This window comes from Pteropus medius, unplaced genomic scaffold, assembly GCF_902729225.1.
Source record: "Pteropus medius unplaced genomic scaffold, Ma_sr-lr_union100, whole genome shotgun sequence".
NCBI lineage: Eukaryota > Metazoa > Chordata > Mammalia > Chiroptera > Pteropodidae > Pteropus > Pteropus medius.
The window spans coordinates 4,875,407-4,896,415 of NW_024352787.1; the positions used below are offsets into that span (position 1 = coordinate 4,875,407).

The 21,009-nt window shown below is 35.6% G+C and overlaps 1 protein-coding gene across 1 annotated transcript; it reads left to right on the top strand.

Annotated features, from left to right (window-relative positions):
* Window positions 1-11,192: 11,192 nt before the first annotated feature.
* On the top strand, window positions 11,193-11,797 carry LOC120591435 (60S ribosomal protein L21-like). Its single transcript, XM_039848913.1, is given in 2 exon segments — window positions 11,193-11,456; window positions 11,458-11,797. Coding segments are annotated over 2 exon segments (597 nt in total). The 3' UTR covers window positions 11,791-11,797.
* The last annotated feature ends 9,212 nt before the right edge of the window (window positions 11,798-21,009 follow it).

A 21,009-nucleotide genomic window follows, 5' to 3' on the forward strand; every position in this document is an offset into this window, starting at 1 on the left:
CAACAGAAGCCAAATAGCACTGCCTCACCTCCTCAGACATGGGCAAGTAACCCCTATGGGCCTCCTGCTCCGGTTCCAGGCGGGGCACCAGCCAATACCACCACCCCAGCCATCCTCCTCTTGCGAAAAGCACTATCCCAGAGGCATCACACAGACGGGCCCTTTATGGTTTATGTGCCTTTCTCAACTAGTGACCTGTACAACTAGAAGGCACAGAATCCGCCTTTCTCTGAGAAACCCCAGGCATTAATAGGACTCTTAGAAAGTGTCTTTCAGACTCACTGCCCCACCTAGGACGATTGCCAACAGCTTTTTCCCCCTTCACAGAGGAAGAACGCTGACGCCTTCAGACTGAAACACAAAGATAGCTGTGGGAGGGAGGAGAGTTAAGGAAGCAGGGGAACAGACTGAGGAGGAATTTCCCTCCACCTGCCCAGACTGGGGACACAATTCTCAGGCAGGGAGAATGGCATTAGTTCGGTACCACTAGATTCTAATCTTTCTAAGGTAACTGAAGTTATACAGGGACCTCAGGAATCCCCTGGAACGTTTCTTAAATGAGGAGTACCAGGTATATACTCCCATTGATCCTAAGGCCCCTGAGAACCAGCGGGCAATTAATATAGCCTTTGCTACTCAGGCAGCCCCTGATATCCGGCGTAAATTACAAAAAATTAGAAGGTTTTGCAGGGATGAACCTGTCCCAACTTGTTGAGATAGCCCAGAAGGTGTTCCACAACAGGGAGGCACCGGATGACCCCAAACATATGGTTAAAATCCAAAGCAACTGTCATCGACCCAGCCAATCTGTTGCCAGACCCAGACTCCAAGACCCCCATTCATGACTGCATAGATTTCACTGACGCTGTGTGTTCCTCATGGCCAGACCTCAAAGACTCCCCTCTGCCTGAGGCCAATGAAGTTCTGTTCATGGACGGGAGCAGCTTCATGCAGGATGGAAGGAGGTATGCTGGGGCAGTGGTAGTAACTCTAATTGGCATCATCTGGTCACAAGCTCTTCCCCATAGGATTTCTGCTCAAAAGGCAGAACTCATCACCCTCATTGAAGCACTAAGATGGAGAAAGGATAAGGCAGTCACAATATACACTGACAGCTGATACGCCTTTGCCACTGCACATGTACATGGAGCCATCTACAAAGAAGGAGGGCTTCTGACTTCAGCTGGGAAGGACATCAAGAACAAGGAGGAGATCTTAGCCTTACATGAAGCCATGTAGATGCCTAAGGCTCTTGCTATTGTTCTTTGTAAAGGGCATCAAAAAGGGAATAGTCCTGAGGCTGCAGGAAACCGATGAGCCAATGCAGAGACAAGAACAGCAGCCACAAGGCCAGTGGGGCGCCCACCACATGTACTGACTGTTGTCCCTTACCCAGAACTGCCTCCATCTCCAACCTATATGGCGGAAGAGAACATATATTTTCAAGATAAGGGAGCCACTGGGAACCAACAGGGGTGGTGGACAACCCCAGATGGAAAAATCGGGCTCTCACGGCCCTCCACCAGCTACACCAGACCACACACCTAGGGCGAACTAAGATGCTCCAAGCTTTAGACCCCTACTCTCACTTGTTAGAAGGGAGAAGAACTGCAGAGGAGATTGCCTCACGATGCCCGGTTTGTGCCCAAGTTAATCCAAAGAAGGGGAAGATAGAAGAACCTAGGCATAGGGAAAGAGGAATTTATCCGGGGGACCACTGGAAAGTAGATTTCACTGAGGTAACCCTGACTGTCGGGGGATACAAATATTTACTTGTTTTTATAGACACCTTTTTGGGATGGTAGAGGCCTTCCCTACCAGGAAAGAGACTGCCTTAGTAGTTACTAAGAAACTACTAGAAGAAATTCTTCCTCGATTTGGTCTCCCCGGAACTTTAGGGTCAGACGACAGGCCAGCCTTCATAGCAAAGATATCATAATAATTGGCTAGCTACCTAAATTTGCAATGGAAATTCCACTGCGCCTCCCAGCCCCAAAGTTCGGGCCAGGTAGAGTGAATGAATCGGACCCTAAAAACGACATTAGTCAAGTTAGGATTAGAAACTGGTGGGACCTGGGTAGAACTTCTCCCCTTTGCTCTTCTCCAAGCCAGGTAGGTATACGCCATATATTAATGGATTCACCCCATTTGAAATTTTCTTTGGAAAACCCCCACCTTTAGTACCTAGAATAGAAGGTGAGAAAAAGGCAGAACTACGTAACCTTGTCTTACTTAAGTCTTTACAGGCCCTTCAAAGTGTACAGAAGGAGATTTGGTCCCGGGTTCGTGCTGCCCACTCAGCCCCAGGGGACAGACTTCCCCATCAGTTTCAGCCTGGGGACTCTGTGTGGATCTGGAAGTTCACTTCCAAGGGACTAGAACCCAAATGAAAAGGACCCCTCACTGTCTACCTGACGATGCCCACTGCAGTTAAAGTAGACGGCGTCCCATCATGGATTCATCACTCCCACATGAGGGCAACACGAGAGTGGACAGCTCAGGAAGACAGGCCCTTAAGACTAAGACTCAAGCATACATAAGTATAACCTTTTGTTTCTTCCTTTTTTCCTCTTTAGCCCAGACATTCGACTAGCCACAAGAACCAGAAGGAGCATTAATAACTTTGCTAACAACAGTACACAAGGTCTTAAATAAGACCACCCCAGACATAGGACGAGATTGCGGATTGTGCCTAAACACAAAAACCCTCTTACTATGTCAAGGTAGGAACTCCCTTAAACTTAACTGAGTTCAGCAGGCTAGAACTTCAAGTTGATTCACTAGCAGAAGTAGTCCACCAAAATAGAAGAGGTTTAGATTTATTATTCTTAGAACAAGATGGATTATATATGGCTCTAGGTGAAAACTGTTGCTTCTATGCCGATAACTCTGGAGTAATTAGAGAGAGCTTACAACTAGTACAGAGAAATTTAGATGCCAGGGAAAAACAGAGATTAGAATCAAATAACTGGTTTCATAGGATATTCAATTGGTCACCATGGCTAACAACCCTCCTATTTGCTGTAGCTGGACCTTTAATCATCCTCCTCCTCTTGTTAACTTTTGGCCTATGTTTCCTTAATTTCTTGTTTGCATATATAAGGAAGAGAATTAATTCTATTAAACTTTTAGTATTACAAAATAGAGGCTATGAGCAAATTCTGCATGAAGAATCAAGGATTTGATTTTTTCTAAGGCCAGTGGGGAATGTGCTGGCTGGAAAATTACTGCTTGGCTATCACCCATGGGAACATAGGTTATCACCCATAATATTCTAACAATAAGCTTTCTGCTTCTGTATCCCCGCTTGAACACCCGACCTGTGGGTTGACAGATAGTGAATAGGAGAAAAATATACCTTTGTGTTTAAGACAGAATGAGGAATGGGGTTTAGGGCTTAAAAACCCTATACCTCTACATTTCGGGGCTGCTTAATTTGGGGTCTGCGTACCCCTGGCAGACCCAGCTGACTGAATAAAGAGTGTGTTTCCCATGACTCAGTGATTTCTGGTGGTCCGTGTGTCTTTCAGGGGCTGGCAGTTACAACATCATGTTGTTGTGGCGCGATCAATGTTGCTGTGGCGCGATCAATTCTAAGACCCACAGAGCCAATTGAGATGAATTATTGTAATAGCCCGCTGAAATGTGAAAGGGTTAAAGAATAATTAAAACCTGAAACTGGACAAAGGAAGTCTATAACTTAGGCCTAGTTTCTGGAACCCCTAACCACATTCTGTTAATCATGAAACTTGTAACAATGAGCTCATACGCTAACTGCCAATTTTAGCCTGTGTAACCCTGCTTGCTTGCATGGCATGAAAAATAATCAATTGTATATAAGCTGAAAATTACTGTTTGGCCATCGCCCATGGGAACACTGGCTATTGCCCATGGGAACATAGGCAATCACCCATAGGAACATAACATTCTAACAACAAGCTTTCTGCTTCTGTACTTCCCGCTTGCACACCTGACCAGTGGGTTGACAGGTAGTGAATAGGAGAAAGATGGACCTTTGTGTTTCAGACAGAATGAGGAATGGGATTTGGGGCTTAAAAACCTTGTATCTTGGCAATTCGGGGCTGCTCCTTTGCAAGGACAGCCGCCGGCTAATAAACTGTCTCCTGGTTAAGAGCACTCAAGTTGGGTCTGGTTATTCTAGACACAACATTATGAGCCTTTATTAGCCAGCCGGGACTGACTCTCTACCATGCAAGGTTCAAGGAGATCAGCCCAGAGCTCCCAAAAGAGGCAGTTTATAAAACCTAGAACCATACCCTGGTTTAACATCAAACAAGCAAACAGATTAACCACACCCTAGTTAACATCAAACAAGCAAGCAGATTACAGAAGCAGAAGTTGGCTGTTAGTATATCTTTGCCCAGAGCCACACCCTTAACAATGTCAATTCTTCTTTAGCAGTTGAGTACCAGGCCTTTAGAACAGTTGGTGTCAAAATGGAATTTATTAGAATACCACTGATTATTTGTTAACTAAAAATATGACTAAATTATTTAGAAATAAAAATAATAATTTTGTAAAGGAGACTAAAATGAACCATTGATGCTGTTACCTAACATCCGTTGTTGCCCTAGTGGCACTGAGGGGTACTTGGTTCTTTCTGCAGACGCAGTAAAGAATTATAGATCAGGAGATTTAGGAAAAGTAAGATTTATTGAAAGTACATTTCAAGAAAGAAATGGGCTACTCCAAAGAAGTGTGCAGCCTCATGGAACTCAGGGAAAGAGTATGAGTCTTATATTGACTTCTGGATGTGTGTTAGAGGGGCTTATACTTCTAGATATACTGCTAGATAATTGGCTTGTGAGGTTATTTTGATTGATATTTGGCTGTTAAATAACTCTTTGCCTACTGTACATGCAGTTACCCAGAATTCGGTCTGTTATAATTATATTCATGAACTTCCGGGCATATGTATGATATTATAATGACAGTATAAGGAGGCTAAGTTTAAGGGAAGGTTAGTTAAGTACTAAATGGACAAGCACTTGTGGCCAGGCTAAACCAGCACCTAATTTATGGCGTTTTACTCCTTTGTGCCTTTGGATGTAGGGGTAATTTCTAACCTTAAAATGGGAATTTCAGGGAAGTACTAAGTGAGGTCTTTGTAATGTAGGGAGGAGGCAAGAGAATTAAAATGTTAATCAAGCCACAATCAGAGATTGCAATATGCGGATCAGCCCTGCAGCCAGGCCAGGAGGACACCTTCAAAACAAAGAAAGATTTCTGCTGGGATTGCTAACAACCTATTCTCCACACCTGTGAAGGAGCAACAGGAACCGAGAGTCATTACCTATGGTTAAAACTATGGGGAACCTAAGGATTAAAGGCTGGGAACTGCCTGCAAGCCTCTCACTCTACCTATTCTTACCTTTTCAAGCTACATACTCTTCCCCTTCCTCACTGTATATACATATCAAAGGAAATGGGAACTAAAGAATGACATATAAACTGAATTCCCTGAACACTGAGGATCCCTCTCAGTTCCTTTACTCTGTCTCTCTCTCTCTCTCATTGTCTATCTCACTGTCCCTCTCACTCTCTGCCTCTGAAAGGAGACCACATTCCGTGCGATGTTATCCCTATTCTAATAAATTTTCCTTTTGACTCCAGCTTTGGCATGTGTGTTGAATTCTTTCTACAGTCTCAGCCAAAAGACCCTCTTCTCTCAGTGCAGGGCTTGGTCTCCCCATCACTTGGAGAAATTTGGGTAGGGTCTTAATTCCTTAGTTGCTCAAGTCTATCTAACTACTTAACCATGCTACATGATTGCCTAACAGAGGTTTTGAAATCAGTTACTGATAATAAAACTTGCCAGTGGAATCTGAAAATGATAGAACCTGAATGTCAAGAGCTATCAAAATGGATTAAAAGAAACTTCAAATTAATAGAAAATTGGCTAAAAGTTTAGTTCAATGCTAATTTATTACAGCACAATTCAAAGCAGAAGTAAGCTCAGAAAAACCTGTCAGATGAACATTGCCTTCTCATGAAGGTGGAGCTCTAACCAAAAAAAATCTTGAGAAACTACGTTTGATAAATTGACTATGTTTATGAGACTAATTACTACATTAATGATAGTGAAAGTGGGGAAAGTTAACAGAAGGGGAAAAAAGGCATAAACATAGGAGTGGTACAGTGAAGCAATCAAGTCACTTTGTAGACTCTTACAATTCTCTAATGAAATCTCATTGAAATGCTCCTGTGAATTTTAGAACAAAAGGCTTTGTCTCTGGTTAATGAGAAATATTTGGACTCTTCAATTGGCTACTTCATTTCAGAGAATAGCTGTGATATTGTTATTTATAGAAAGAAATATGTATTTGGTCTTTGTCTCACTTCCTGGCACAAAACTACTAAAAACCTTTGTAATTTTCTAAGTGATAATGGTGGTAAATGCATTTTGTGTTATGTTAATGAGGTGACTTTTGAAATGCCCCTAGGTTACCTAAGAATGAGAAAGGGCTGGTAACCTGGAGAACCAACCAAGTGAATAGAGGATTAGAAATTTCACACCCCCTTCCTCCACCAAGGGGGCAGGAAAAGAGGCTGGAGAATGAGTTCAGTCACCTACGGCCAATGATTTAATCAACCATGTCTTTGTAATGAAGCCTCCATAAAAAAATCAAAAGGAGGGGGTTCAGAGAGCTTTCAGGTTGGTGAACAAGTGGAGATTTGGAGAGTGTGTCACGCTTGGAGAAGGCGTGAAAGCTCTACATTCTTTTTGCATATCTGTCCCTAAACATCTTTCCTATCTGGCTGTTCCTGAGTTATATTCTTTTATAATAAACCAGTAATCTAGTAAGTAATTTTTTTCTCTGAGTTCTATGACATGCTCTAGCTAATTAATCAAATTCAAGGAAAGGGGTCATTGGAACCTCTGACCTGTATCCAGTAGGTCAGAAGCACAGGTGAAAACTGGACTTGCAATTTGCATCTGAAAGTGAGAGAGGGGCAATCTTCAAGGACTGAACTCTTAACCTGTGGCAGAGTCAGAGCAGATAGTGTCAGAAATGAGTTGAATTGTAGGACACACAGCTAGTGTCAGAGAATTGCTTGGTGGTATGAGGAAACACCCCATTGTACTGGAAATTGGTGACCAGAATTGTAATGATTCACAAAGATGCTTCTAATTTACTAGGAAAGATTAAGGGAAGGCTCCATCACACATACCCAGAGCAATTGTCCTGCCTCTCCTTTGTCATATACATGAACACTATTACTGTGTAATAAACAAAGAGTAAAATCTGAATAGAAGCTGAAATGTATGAGAAAAAGCATACTGTAGTTGCTCCTCTCTTAAATGAAAGTAAAATTGATTATAATAATAAAATGGTACAGATGTAATGATGTGGATACAGTGTGGGAATGGAGAAGAGAGCCTTCTCTCACTTGGAGTCAATATCTATTAACCCATGTGACTTGAGAAATGGAATTTGGCTATGTCCTCAAGATATATGGGATCCTAAAATAACAGATGTGATGTATTCCTTTGCTAGGACAGCCATAACAAAAAAACAAACAATGACAACAACAGTACACACAAATTGATTGGTTATTTTCTCATAGTTCTAGAGGCCATGATTCCAAGATCAAGGTGTCAGAAGCAATTGTCTTCTTTCCTTGTCTTGAGTTATATCTTTTGTCCTTACATGGTCTTTCCTCTGTTCATGAGCATTCCTCATGTTTCTTATAGTGTTTAAATTCCTTCTTCTTTTAAGTACACTAGTCAGATTGGATTAGGACCCAAAAGCCTTATTTTAACTTAATCACCTCTTTAAAGGCCCTATCTCCAGATATAGTCATATTCTGAGGAACTGGAGATTAGGTCTTCAGCATATTAATTTTGGGAAATGCAATTCAGTCCATAAGACCTGGTGTCTTATCTATAACCAAAAATAATGTATTGTATATTGGAAAAGGTAAATTTTGTTGGAAGGCTCAAAATAATTATACTGTACTAATATATGATATTATAATCATATAATCAGAATATGACATGATACTTCTATATAGTATAATACAAAGATTATATGTAAAGTTGATGTTGTGGAACCTAACAAAACTTATGAAAATACTAATGTTGAAGATCAAATGTATTGGGATATTGAATTAAAATTCCCCCAGGATGTTATCTCTATGAGGGAGAGTTGACCTGAAAAAGATTTAGATGTGCTTAACTATAAATGATTACATTTCTTAATCACTCAGTAGATGTACACCCCAAAGTGCAGATATATGTAAATCAAGGAGACAAAATATTGTAAAGTTAATACAAAACTATGAAAAAGTTTGCTCTAGTATTATTGAATGGTTCAGTTCTCCGTTTAAATCCATACCAGCTCCTCACTGATTATTAAAAAAATTTGGAATATGTATGTGATATTAATTGCTTATAGACTAAATCTAATTAAACAATTTTGTATATCAAGTGATTGCTGTCAAACTAGAGTGGTTGTTTTGTCACAATAAGTCCTTGACTACATATCAGAGAGGTGGACAGTACTGTGAAGATTAATTCCAGCAAGTCAAGAATTAGCATGATCCTTTTTCATTATTGATAAAATAAGAAATATAAAATTAAGATTAATAGTATTGATTATAACCATGATCCAAAGAGTTTCAGGTACGTTTATATCGTTTATCAATACTGTATACTGATAACAAACTGATGATTTACATATAGTCTCATTGAGACCCTCACAGGGTTATGCCTTTAGGGCTGGTTATATAGCAAGAATATTTTTGCATAATCAACGATGGATAAGATACCCTAGCCAAGATCTATTTGGGCTCCCTTGTTCTGAGATGTTCTGTATCCTCACCAGTGGTTCCTGATTCAAGAAAGTGTATCCAGTATTTCATTGCAGGGGGCAAAAAATTGAAGCTTGTTCCTGGACTCTTGCTATGAGGCATATCCTTATTTCATGCATATCCTTACTTTATGCATATTCTTACTACAGTGATATTGCTATATATATTATATTCTTAATCTGCAGTTAACTGTAGCTGCATTTCATTTTGGGTCCCATGTGCCTTCTTTAATAACCAAATCCTGTTTAACTGCCACTCTTAGTGCAAGAGTGTAAGCTATTATTACAGAATAAAATATTTGCACAAGATATTTATGTAAGAAGGAAATCAAATAAAAAGAATACTCATAATATCCATAAGTAATTTAATTTGGGTATTCATTTTACATCTATAGCATTAACGTGACATTTTCAGTGTCATACAATGCTAAAGTTTGTAAACAAGTCCCTGATGTTACCCTATCAATCCTTAGTATTTGAATAAGTTTCTAAGATAGCTTTAACGGCTGTTCTTTTGCCAAAAAAAAAGTCCCCCGAAAATATTCAAACAAGTTGTGGTAACTAACCTTCTAATCTTCAAAAACTATCATTAGTGATTAAAATACCTTACCAAGGCAGATAGAATCTGCTAATATCAGAAGACACCCTGCATGGGATAAAGCCTAGATTCAGTAAGTAGAGACTTCCCTATGGAGTGGAAAACACATTGAAAAAGGAGTCAGGAGAAACACCTTTACTGATGCATGTTCCACTGACTAAATACAAGACCCTCAGCAAGAAATTTGATTTTTCTGGGTCTCCGTTTAACTACAAAATAGGCCTGTTAGGCTGTCCGATTTCTACCTGTTGAACACTTTGATCCAATCATGTCAGGTAATAAATTGCCTAAAAAAAAACCCCTAAGCTTAAAATTGTAAATGAAGGGAAAATTTAACATAAATCTAGAGGAAACTCCAGGAATGCTAAGTGGTTAAAATACTTTTAAATGTTTTAAAATGTCTATTTTTTTTCTAACTCAGGATCTTCTATTTAGCAGAATATACTATATAAATAAGTTAAATTAAATTAAGATAATAATAATAGAGGTAGCTACCATTTTTTTTAATGCCAGACTATGGTAAATTTTTTTACATACACTCTCTTTAACATTCATTATAGTCCTTTGAGAAAGTTATTATTTCTATTTTAGAGAAGAGAAAGCCAAGTTTAGAAAGTTTAAATAACTCCCCTCAGATCAGGAAAGATGAAGATCAAAAAAACATTATAACTACTTATAAAGTGTAGGGCTTTATAAAATGATATATTTGAGCTATCTGAAAAAAAGTTAACATTGGAAGGATAATTCTACAAAAATATGTAAAAAGGGGCTTGAAAGAAATGAAACTCAAGATTGTCTTTCTGTTTTTATATAAAGATATATACTGTAAATATTTTCAGACAAATAGGTCACAATGATTCTCAGGTTCTTGGTTCCCTCTTGTTTTGGTCATTTTATTACAATGCTAGTTTTTTTGTTTGTAATTCCTCATCTAGAGAATGTTTCAGACCAATCGCAGTCTTTTTATGCTCTCATGCGGTTACTTTTGCTTTGTGTCATTTCTGCCTGCTGCTTCATTTACCTCAAGGATGCTTGACTCCAATTTCACTTTTCTTCTTATTCTCTCTTCTGAATATTCATTATGCTATGAAAGCTCTGTATTTGCATAACGTTCATGTCTACTTACTGGCAAGAACTACCATTTTCAGGAGACAAAAACATTATATTACAAGACTTCCTTCTCTGGAAATAGTATAGACCAGATGTTTGGAGATAAAGTTCTGGTATAGAACATCTAAAAATGCTGGATAAACTATGAAAAGGATTTCTAAAGCATGACCAAGTAACAGGAAAAATGAAGAATATAATGAGAAGTAAGCAATGACAAGAAAGCGCTAAACCAGAGAAACGAGAAGATAAATACAGTGTACACTTTGAAAGAATGTGCTCATTCTTGGTAGCCTAGACATTGTATTTTAATGGAGTTGTTCCTGAAGCATAGGAACCAAAGTCCTGTGACTACATTAGACCCACCCCAATGAAGCCTAATAAAAAGCCTTAATAAAATTTACAAGAGAGATAGGTTGAGTCCCATCAAATTAGAGAGACTTGGGAAATATCTTGGACTTTTCACAGATTCAGTTTCAAAAGGTCATAAATCCAAGCATTTTCAAGTTCAAGGTTATCTACTGTAAGTAAAATTTCTGCTAAAATTGAATCATAGTCATTATAATTTATCATCCACAGTGTCCAAAGTTTTTAATAAATAGTCAATAGACACATAAAGAAACTGGAAGCCGTCAACAAAAACCAAATTCAAGATGGCGCAGAGGTTTGACTTAGCAGAAAAATACTTCAAAGTAGCTATTATAAATGTTAAAAAAAATAAAAGGAGCTTCTTTTCCACTGGAATCACCATCTTCCAGTTATTCTCCAAAAAGACCAACACGAAGGGAAAGAGGAGAGGCACCTGCTATAGGTTCTCTAAACCTTTTAGAAAACATGGAGTTGTTCCTTTGGACACATACATGCAAATCTGCAAGAAAGGTGGTATTATAGACATCAAGGAAATGGGCACCATTCAAAAAAGGAATGCCCCACAAATGTTACCATGGCAAAACTGGAAGAGTTTACAGTGTTACCCATCATGCAGTTGGCATTGTAAACAAACAAGTTAAGGGCATGATTCTTGCCAAGAGTGTTAATGTATATATTGAGCATATTAAGCACTCTAAGAGCCGAGATAGCTTCCTGAAGCGTGTGAAGGAAAATGATCAAAAAAATAAGGAAGCCAAAGAGAAAGATACCTGGATTCAGCTGAAGCGCCAGCCTGCTCCACCCAGAGAAGCACACTTTGTAAGAATGAATGGAAAGGAACCTGAGCTGCTGGAGCCCATTCCCTATGAATTCATGACATAATAGATTTAAAAATATAAAATGAAAGACTTCTAACTGAAAAATAAATAAATAAATAAAAAATAAGAGGAAAATATGTTCAAATTATTAGTGAAAAACATGGTCTTAGTAAACTAAGAAATTTCTACAGAGAAATAGAAACTGTAAAATAAATGGAAATTTTAGAAATAGAGAATAAAACAACAAATTAAAATTTTACTGAGTGAGCTTCACAACTGATTAGAAATAGGAAAAAAATCAGTGAACATACGATCAAAGCAATAGAAACTATCTAATTTGAAAATATTGAAGAAAATAGGGCTTCAGTTATATCTGAAACAATATCAGAAATCTACAACATATATGTAATCAAAGTCAAAAACAGAAAGAAGTATTTATTGATGTAGAAAAAGACTAAAAATAAAAACTGAAAACTTCCCAATTTTGACTCAAAAAATAAAAAAAACTGACTTATCAGAAAAAATAAAAGGAACTAAAGTGGGTACTTGATAGCTGAGTAATTAAAATGCAAAGAAAAAGAAAAGGCAACCACAAGAAAAAATACTTAACTATAGGGCAACAATAATGTGAACGACAATTGACTTTTTATCAGACAATAGTGGTTGAACATTTTATATTGTTAAGAGGCATTTGCATTTTTTCCCAGTTCAATTCATTTATCTGATTTTTCTCCAATGTTTGTACATTTGTTTTTCCTTATTTTCAGGACCTCTTTATATGTTAGAGATATTAAACCTTTGTCTATAATATAAGTATCACAATTTTATGCAGATTTCTATTTTTCTTTTTACTTTGCTTTTGGTGTCTTTTTTTTAATTTTATGCTTCTGGATTTCGTGTCATATTTGGGAAAGTTTTGCAAATTCCAAGGTTATAAGGTCACTCATATTTTCTTATAATATATTTATGGTTTTATTATTTATATTTAATTTTCTGTTATATTTATCATGGCCTATGAGTTATGGATTCATTTTATAGTTTTCCATAATGCTGTCTTATTATTACCATACCACTTATTAAAGAAAAAGTTCCACATTCTCCAGAAGCAATAGTAAATGTGATATATTTGTGAAACAGAAAGAACTAACTAGAGTATATGATCATGTTGTAAAACAAAGATTCTGAAAGTCTAGTACTAAAGAAAATATGTTTATTCACAAATATTTTCTGCAAAGAAAAATTTGGCTAAAGTTAGTATTTAAACAATATTCACTTGGTAGGATTACTCTATAATGCTCTAATGTAAACCAATCCTTTTCAGGGAAGGAGAGGTTACTAATACTCTGGAAGTAAGCAAGAGTTTTTGAAGGGAAGAAAAAAGTCATCTGTATCTTTTATTACCTTTAGAATATAAGCAAATGGCTTTAGGAGATACACCTTTAACTCTTTCCAAAGCAATTCTTTATTTTTAACTTCCAAGACTCATTTATCATTCAATTATCCTTTAACCCAGGTAGTCAGTTCTCTGCTCAGAAAGCCCAGTCTACACAGAAATGTGGAAATACTCATGGAGAAATGTTTTCCTAACAAACACTGGTTATAAGGGAAACTAGCATTAGAAATCTAGCAAGGAAGATGCTTAACATTTAGGTTCTAGGAAATTATTCAGATTCAGATCAATCCAGTGTGAATGAACAGGATGAAATAGATATGAGAATCATATTTTATATAAAACTTGACAGGACTTTGTGATTAAATAAATATTAAGGAGAATGAGAATGATGAGTTAATATTAGTATACTTTCAAGGATGGATGACAGAAACGGCTGAAAAATTAAAGAGAAACTTTTTTTTCCAATAGTGAGAAATAGAAATGGATTTGAATGTATCATGTTTTAAGTGTTTGGAATAGAATTGGACTGGCAGATCAGACTTCACTCATTAAGCACTGTTAGAATTAAGGAACTTTTGAGGCAAAATATATGGTATGTAGGTGGAGAACAGGATCTAGAAAGAAGCAAAGACTTTTCAGTGAAATAGAAGGAATAACAAAATAGTATTTGCCAAGACAGTATAGGATCATACGTTCCAAAAAAGACGCTTGCCAGAGAAGTAGATAACATATAGCACAGACAATGGTGAAGAAGATTATAAACAAAAGCTATTTAATTTAGCAATAGGAACCTTAGAATGGTTGAGGCAGAAGCCAGGTATATGGTTAGAAGAGATAAGTAGAAATGAAAATAAATATATATTACTTTATTATATAGAGGGACCACTGTACAATTAGGATAAATAAAACAATTCCTCACTCTTTCGATGTCTGGCTTTGCTTCTCTAACCATCCTTTACTCTCAATGACTTTTTCTATTTCCTTCTGACATTTAGAGAAACAAGTGTCTGTATTGAACCAAAACACTGGCATTTTTAAGAAATAGATTCACTATGTTTTTGGATGAGTACACCTAGGACTACATATGGTCTTCAGGATTTTTTAATAAATTGTATTTATTAAATCAGCAAAACACGATGGGTCACAATCCAGGGCATGAAAACAGCTCCAGCAAACAAAATTTTACATTTAAAATGTAAAATTTAGAATATAATTTTATCTGAAAAATTATAAAAATAATATATATATTTTTAACCTTTCCTGTGACTGCTGGATTATTCTCTTCAAAATTTCTTGACTTTGACAAAAATAATTTCAAGAAAATCTTTAATGTTTAGACATAAGTAGAGCTGGGATTAAATGGGAGTATAATTATAAAACAGAATCTCTTACGTTGAGGTAAGGGATTAATATCCAGCCTGAGACTGAAAATCTGAACAGTCGATAAGTGGTAGCAGTGCCAGGTAAAGTATTACACAGCCATCTGGCTGTCTCCTGGGAAAAGATGAACATAAAGGCTATCTTGGCTTCAGGCTTCATTTTCTTCTTTAAATCAATGCTATTCTGCCAAGATTCCTGAGAAATCTCATGATAAAGATTTCGTGTGTCTAAAGCATTCAACCCATGTACAGTTGGACACTATATTAAATTAAATAGTAAATATTTGTAATTCATTTAGATGCCCCTAACATTTAACTTCTCTCTGCCAACAATTCATTATGTCCAGTTAGTTTTTAGAGGGAAGTTTGAAAGATTCCAAGGTTTCTAGACAGAGGCATATGTCAATATGGTTGTAATGCAGCTAAGTTATTTTCACACAATTTTGCTCAATCTTTTTTGTCACTACAAAAGATTGCAGAAAAGGAATTAGGATTTATTGTCATTATTTAAAAAAGATTTTCTTCCAAACAATGGTATATAATTTGTCTTCTAAATAGTGTCAAAATATCACGGGCATATTGCACTTTAAAAAGAGAAACTTTGTATTATTTTAGTGTTATCATAGAAGATTTATACTTAGTATGTTATTACTTATATAATTTTAATGAAGAATTTTGAGAGTAAATCATAGATAATCTGAGTTTGAACTGAACTTATTTAGCAAGTTACTATATCATTATCACCACTAGAGAGAGAATATCCCAATGATACATCTATATCACCTGGTGTCCATCACATAATCTCAGAGTCTCTCACAGTAAATTAGGAAGATCCTAAACAACAATCTAATGTCCCATGACTAACCCTGGTTTCTATCCAAGTATGAAACCTATGTCATTCTCTAATTTCTACCTGGTTATGAACTACTAATAGTTATAAATTACACTGACAAAGTTTTATTATGATATAGTCTGTGAGGTTTTTTTTAAATTTATTCATTTACTCTTAAATAATCTGAAAAATAGTTGCTATTATTATTCCCATTTATAGAAGAAAAATTGAAGTGACTTGCCAAGAATAATGACTATAATCAGTTTACCAGTTAGTTACTGGGAAAAGGCTGGATACAAAATGGCTGTTTATAGAACAGTTGGAACTATGGTTCCTGGATCATATGCATCAGAATTTTCTGGGTGCTTTTTAAAAATGGAGATTCTTAGTTCTGTCTTCTCAAATAAGAGTCCACCAGGCTCTACCTGGTTTTTTCTCCTTTTGCCGTGGCCTGAAAATTCTCTCAAGGAAGTAAGATAGGGCAATCTTAGGGATCGGTTTGTTTCCCTCCTCTCAGGGTTCTCTATCCTTCTTTGACTAATGTCTAATGTCTTGAAATCCAGTGATTTATATATTTTCTCTGCTTTTTTTGGGGGGGGGAGTTATTTATAGAACTAGAATAAATCTAGTCCTCATTTTTTCATCTTGGTCAAAAGTAGATGTCTCCTGAATTTTTAAAACTTATGTGTGTGTGTGTGTGTGTGTGTGTGTGTGTGTGTGTCTATGATCACTATAAGTACAGAAAAGTGCACCTATCATAAGTATGCAGTAGAATAAATGTTCATAATCTATAATCAAAGAAGGCAAGACCACCACTCAATATCTAAAATAAAAGATTGTTGAATTTATTGCTTATTTCTATGGAGAGTTGTAATTGTCAGGTGCAGTGTCTATGAGCAGAGTAGACTGCTGATCTCATATAAAGATTTGGGGAAATATGAAACTCTAGTATTGACGCATTGTAGAGCAGTTAATATCACCTGTAATATTCACCCAGATAAGATTTTTTTTTATTGATTAGTTGTCAATCAGAGGCATGTTTACTGCAGAAAATTCATTCCTGATAAACTGACTTTCAGAAGCAAGTGTCTATCACTGATTATGAAATCACATCCACTGAGGTGAGTTTTTGATCATTTAAACAAGTTTAAAGCCAGTTCTGGTGGCTACTTGTTACCAGTTATAGAACAATCATTTTTTGCTTAGGAATGTGAGAACTTCTTTTTGTCATTGAATATATTAAGTAAACAGCACTGAAAAACAAACAAAAACATTAGAACTTTTCTAGCTTTCCAGAAGCCCTCCTTGTGCTCTGATCCAATTCCTATCCCTCTCCTGAGAGGAGCTATTATCCTGACTTCTAATGACATAAATTGTGCTTGTTTTTTGTAATTTACAGAAGTAGAATAAGTATATATATATATAATTATATATATACACCCCACACACACACTAATCTATTCCATATATATTATAATATATATGGAATAGATATCTACACTCTCATGTCCATTGTAGCATTATTCACAATAACCAAGATATGGACAACCTAAATATCCATCAATGAATGAACTGATAAAGAAGATGTGGTATATATATCCAGCAGAATATTACTCAGTGTAACTAAGAAGGAAATTCTATCATTTGTGACAAGGATGGTCCTGAGGGCATTATGCTAAGTGAGAAATATCTATTCAGGTCCTCCGCCTATTTTTAATTTTATTGTTAGTTTTTTGGGTGCTAAGTTGCATGAGTTCTTTATGAATTTTGGATATTAACTCATCAAATATATCATTGGTGAATATCTTCTCCTACTCAGTAGGTTGTCTTTCTGTTTTGTCGATGATTTCCTTTGCCGTGCAAAAACTTTTTAGTTTGATGTAATCTCATTTGTTTATTTTTCTTTTATTTCCCTCATCCGAGGTGACATGTCAGAAAAAATTATTACTAAGAGAAATGTCAGAATTTCCTGCCTATGTTTTCTTCTACGAGTTTTATGGTTTTAGGTCTTATATTTAAGTCTTTAATCCATTTGGGGTTTATTATTGTATATGATATAAGAAAATGATCTAGTTTCATTTTTTTCTTTTGCATGCATGCATCCGTCCAGTTTTCCCAACACCATTTATCGAATAGATTATCTTTGTTTTTTCTCAAGATTATTGTTCTTATTTGAGGAGATATTTGGTTCTATATATATTTTTAGATTATTTGTTTGACTTTTGTGAAAAGTACCATTGATATTTTAAAAGAAATTGCATTGAATCTATAGGTTGCTTTGGGAAGTATGGACATTTTAATGATATTAATTCTTTCTATCCATGAGCATGGTATATGTTTCCATTTATTTATATCTTCTTTAATTTTTTTTTTCTCAATCTCATAATTTTCTGAGTACAAATCTTTTACCTCTTTGGTTAAATTTATTTCTAAATATTTTATTATTTCTGATGTAATTTAAATGGGATTTTTTTTTAAATTTCTGGTAATTTGTTATTGGTTTATAGAAATGCAACCAATTTCTAAATATTAATTTTGTACTCTGCTACTTTACTGAATTCATTTACCAGTTCTAACAGTTTTTTTAATAGAATCTTTAGGGTTCTCTATATATAGTATCATGTCATCTGCAAATCATGACAATTTTACTTCTTCCTTTCCCATTCATATGCATTTTATTTCTTTTTCTCGTCTGATTGTTGTGGCTAGGACTTCCAATACCATGTTGAATAAAAGTGGTGAAAGTGGACATTCCTGTCTTGCTCCTAATCTTAAGGAAAATACTTTTAGCTTTTCACAATTAAGTGTGTTAGCTACGGTCTGTCATATATGGCCTTTATTATGTTATGTTTTCTCTATTTTCCCTTTATTGAGAGTTTTTATCATAAACGGATACTAGATTTTGTCAAACGTTTTCTCCGCATCTGTTGATGTAATCATGTGCTTTTGATCCTTCATTATGTTTATTTGGTGTATCACTTTAATTGATTCATGAATGTTGAACCAAACTTATATCACAGGAATAAATTCCAGTTGATCATAGTGTATGATCTTTTAAATGCCTTGCTGAATTCACTTTGCTAATATTTTGTTGAGGAATTTTGCATTTATGTTCATCAGGGATATTGGCCTATAATTTTTTGTCCTATCTTTGTCTGACTTTTGAATCAGAGTAACAGTGGCCTTGTACAATGAGGTTGGGATCCTTCCATTCTCTTGAATTTTTAGAATAGCTTGAGAAGAATGGATGTTAATTCTACTTTAAACATTTTGTAAAATTCACCTGTGAAGGCATCTGGTCAAGGACTTTTGTTTGTTGAGAGTTTTTGATTACTGTTAGCATAATCAGTCTGTTCATATTTTCTGATTCTTCTTAATTCAGTCTTGAAAGATTGCATATTTCTAGAAATTTACCCATTTCTTCCAGATTATCCAATTTGTTGGCATATAACTGTTCATAGCATTTTCTTATATCCTTTGTATTCCTGTGGAGTCAGTTGTCACTTCTCTTGACTTTCTGACTTGACTTATTTGGATTCTCTCTCTTTTTTTCTTGATGAATCTGGTTAAATTTTTATCAATTTTGTTTATCTTTTCAAAGAACAGCCCTTGGTTTCACTGATCTTTTGTATTTTTTTTTTTTAGACTCTATTTTATCTCTTTCCACTCTGATCTTTATTGTTTCTTCCTTCTGCTCACTTTGGGTTTTGTTTGGTGTTCTTTTTCTAGTTCCTTTATGTGTAAGGTTAGGTTGTTTATTTAAGATTTTTCTTGCTTCTTGAGGTAGGTCTGTATTACTATGATTTTCTCTGTTTGTACTGCTTTTACTGTGTCCTATAGGTTTGAGGTTAGTGTGTTTTCATTTTAATTTGTCTCAATATACCTTTTGATTTCTCCCTTGATCTCATTATCATCCATTTCTTAGTAGCATGTTATTTAGCCTCCATGTGTTTGAGTGTTTTTTTTTAGTCTTTTTCTTGTAATTGACTTCTAATTTTATACTATTATGATAGAGAAAATGCTGGATATGATTTCAATCTTCTTAAATGTATTGAGACTTGTTTGGTAGGCTAGCATGTGGTCTATTTTGGAAAATGTTCCATGTATACTTGAAAAGAATGCATATTCTGCTGCTGTGTGGCAAAATGTTCTAAATATATCAATTAAATACATCTAGTCCACTGTGTTGTTTCAGGCTAGTATTTCCTTGTTAATTTTCTGTCTGGAATATATGTCCATTGGTGTCAATAGGGTTTTAAAGTCCCCTATTATGACAGTATTTCTGTTGATCAATCCTTTTTTGTTTGTCAATATTTGCTTTATATATTTAGGTTTTCCTATGTTGGGTGCATAAATGTTTACAAGAGTTATATCCTCTTGTTGGATTGATTCCTTTGTCAGCATTTATATGTACTGTCCTTTTTTGTCTCTTATTATAGACTTTGTTTTAAAGTCTCTTTTGTCTGATATAAGTATTGCTACTCCAGCCTTTTTGTTTATTTGTTTCTAGTCATTTGAAATATTTTTTTCCATCCCTTTACACTTAGTCTGTCTGTGTCTTATAATCTAAAGTGGGTCTCTTATAGACAGCATATGTAAAGGTCTTGTATTTTTATCCACTCAGCTACCCTATGTCTTCTGATTGTAGCATTTAATCCATTTCGTTTAAAGTGGTTATTGACAGGTATGTAGTTTTTGCCATTTTATTATTCATATTTATGTTCTCCCCTCTTCTTCATAAAGAATTTCCTTTAACATTTCTTGTAATACTGGTTTAGTGGTGAACTCTTTTAACTTTTTCTTGTCTAAGAAATTCTTTATCCCTCCTTCAATTTTAAATATCTTTGCTAGGTAAAGTAGTCTTGGTTGTAGGCCCCTGCTTACTATAACTTTCAGTATTTCCTGCCAATCCATCCTGGCCTCCAAAATTTCTATTGAGAAATGAGCTGACAGTCTTATGGGAGCTCCCTTGTAGGTACCTAATTGGTTTTCTATTGCTGCTTTTAAGATTCTCTCTTTGTCTTTAACATTGGCATTTTAATTATAATGTATCTTGGTTTGGGCCTCTTTGGGTTCATATTGTTTGGGACTCTCTGTGCTTCCTGAATTTATATGTCTATCTCATTTACCAGGATAGAAAAGTTTTCAGTCATATTTCTTCAAATAGGTTCAAATTCCCATGTTCTCTTTCTTCTCCTTCTGGTATCCCTATGATGTGAATATTGTTACACTTGATGTTTTCTCAGAGGTCTCTTAAACTATCCTCGTTTTTTTTTCCTGTTTGCTGTTTCAGTTAGGTGCTTTCTGCTACCTTGTCTTTTAAATAGCTGGTTTGAACCTCTGCTTCATTTATCTATTATTGATTCCTTCTAGTGTATTTTATTCCTCATTTCTGACTGGTTCTTTTTTTTTTTTATGGTTTCTATGTCCTTTTTTATGCTTGCTCTTTCTTTGTTGAAGTTCTCTAAATTTATTGAGCAGTCTTTAATCATTATTTTGAACTCTGCATCTGGTAGATTGCTCGCCTCCATTTCATTTAATTCTTTTTCTGAAGTTTTCTCCTGTTCTTTCATTTGGGACATTTTTTCACCTTCATTTTGGCTGCCTCTCTGTGTTTATTTCTATGTATTAGGTAGATCTGCTATGACTTCCAATCTTGGCAGGGTGGCCTTATGTAGT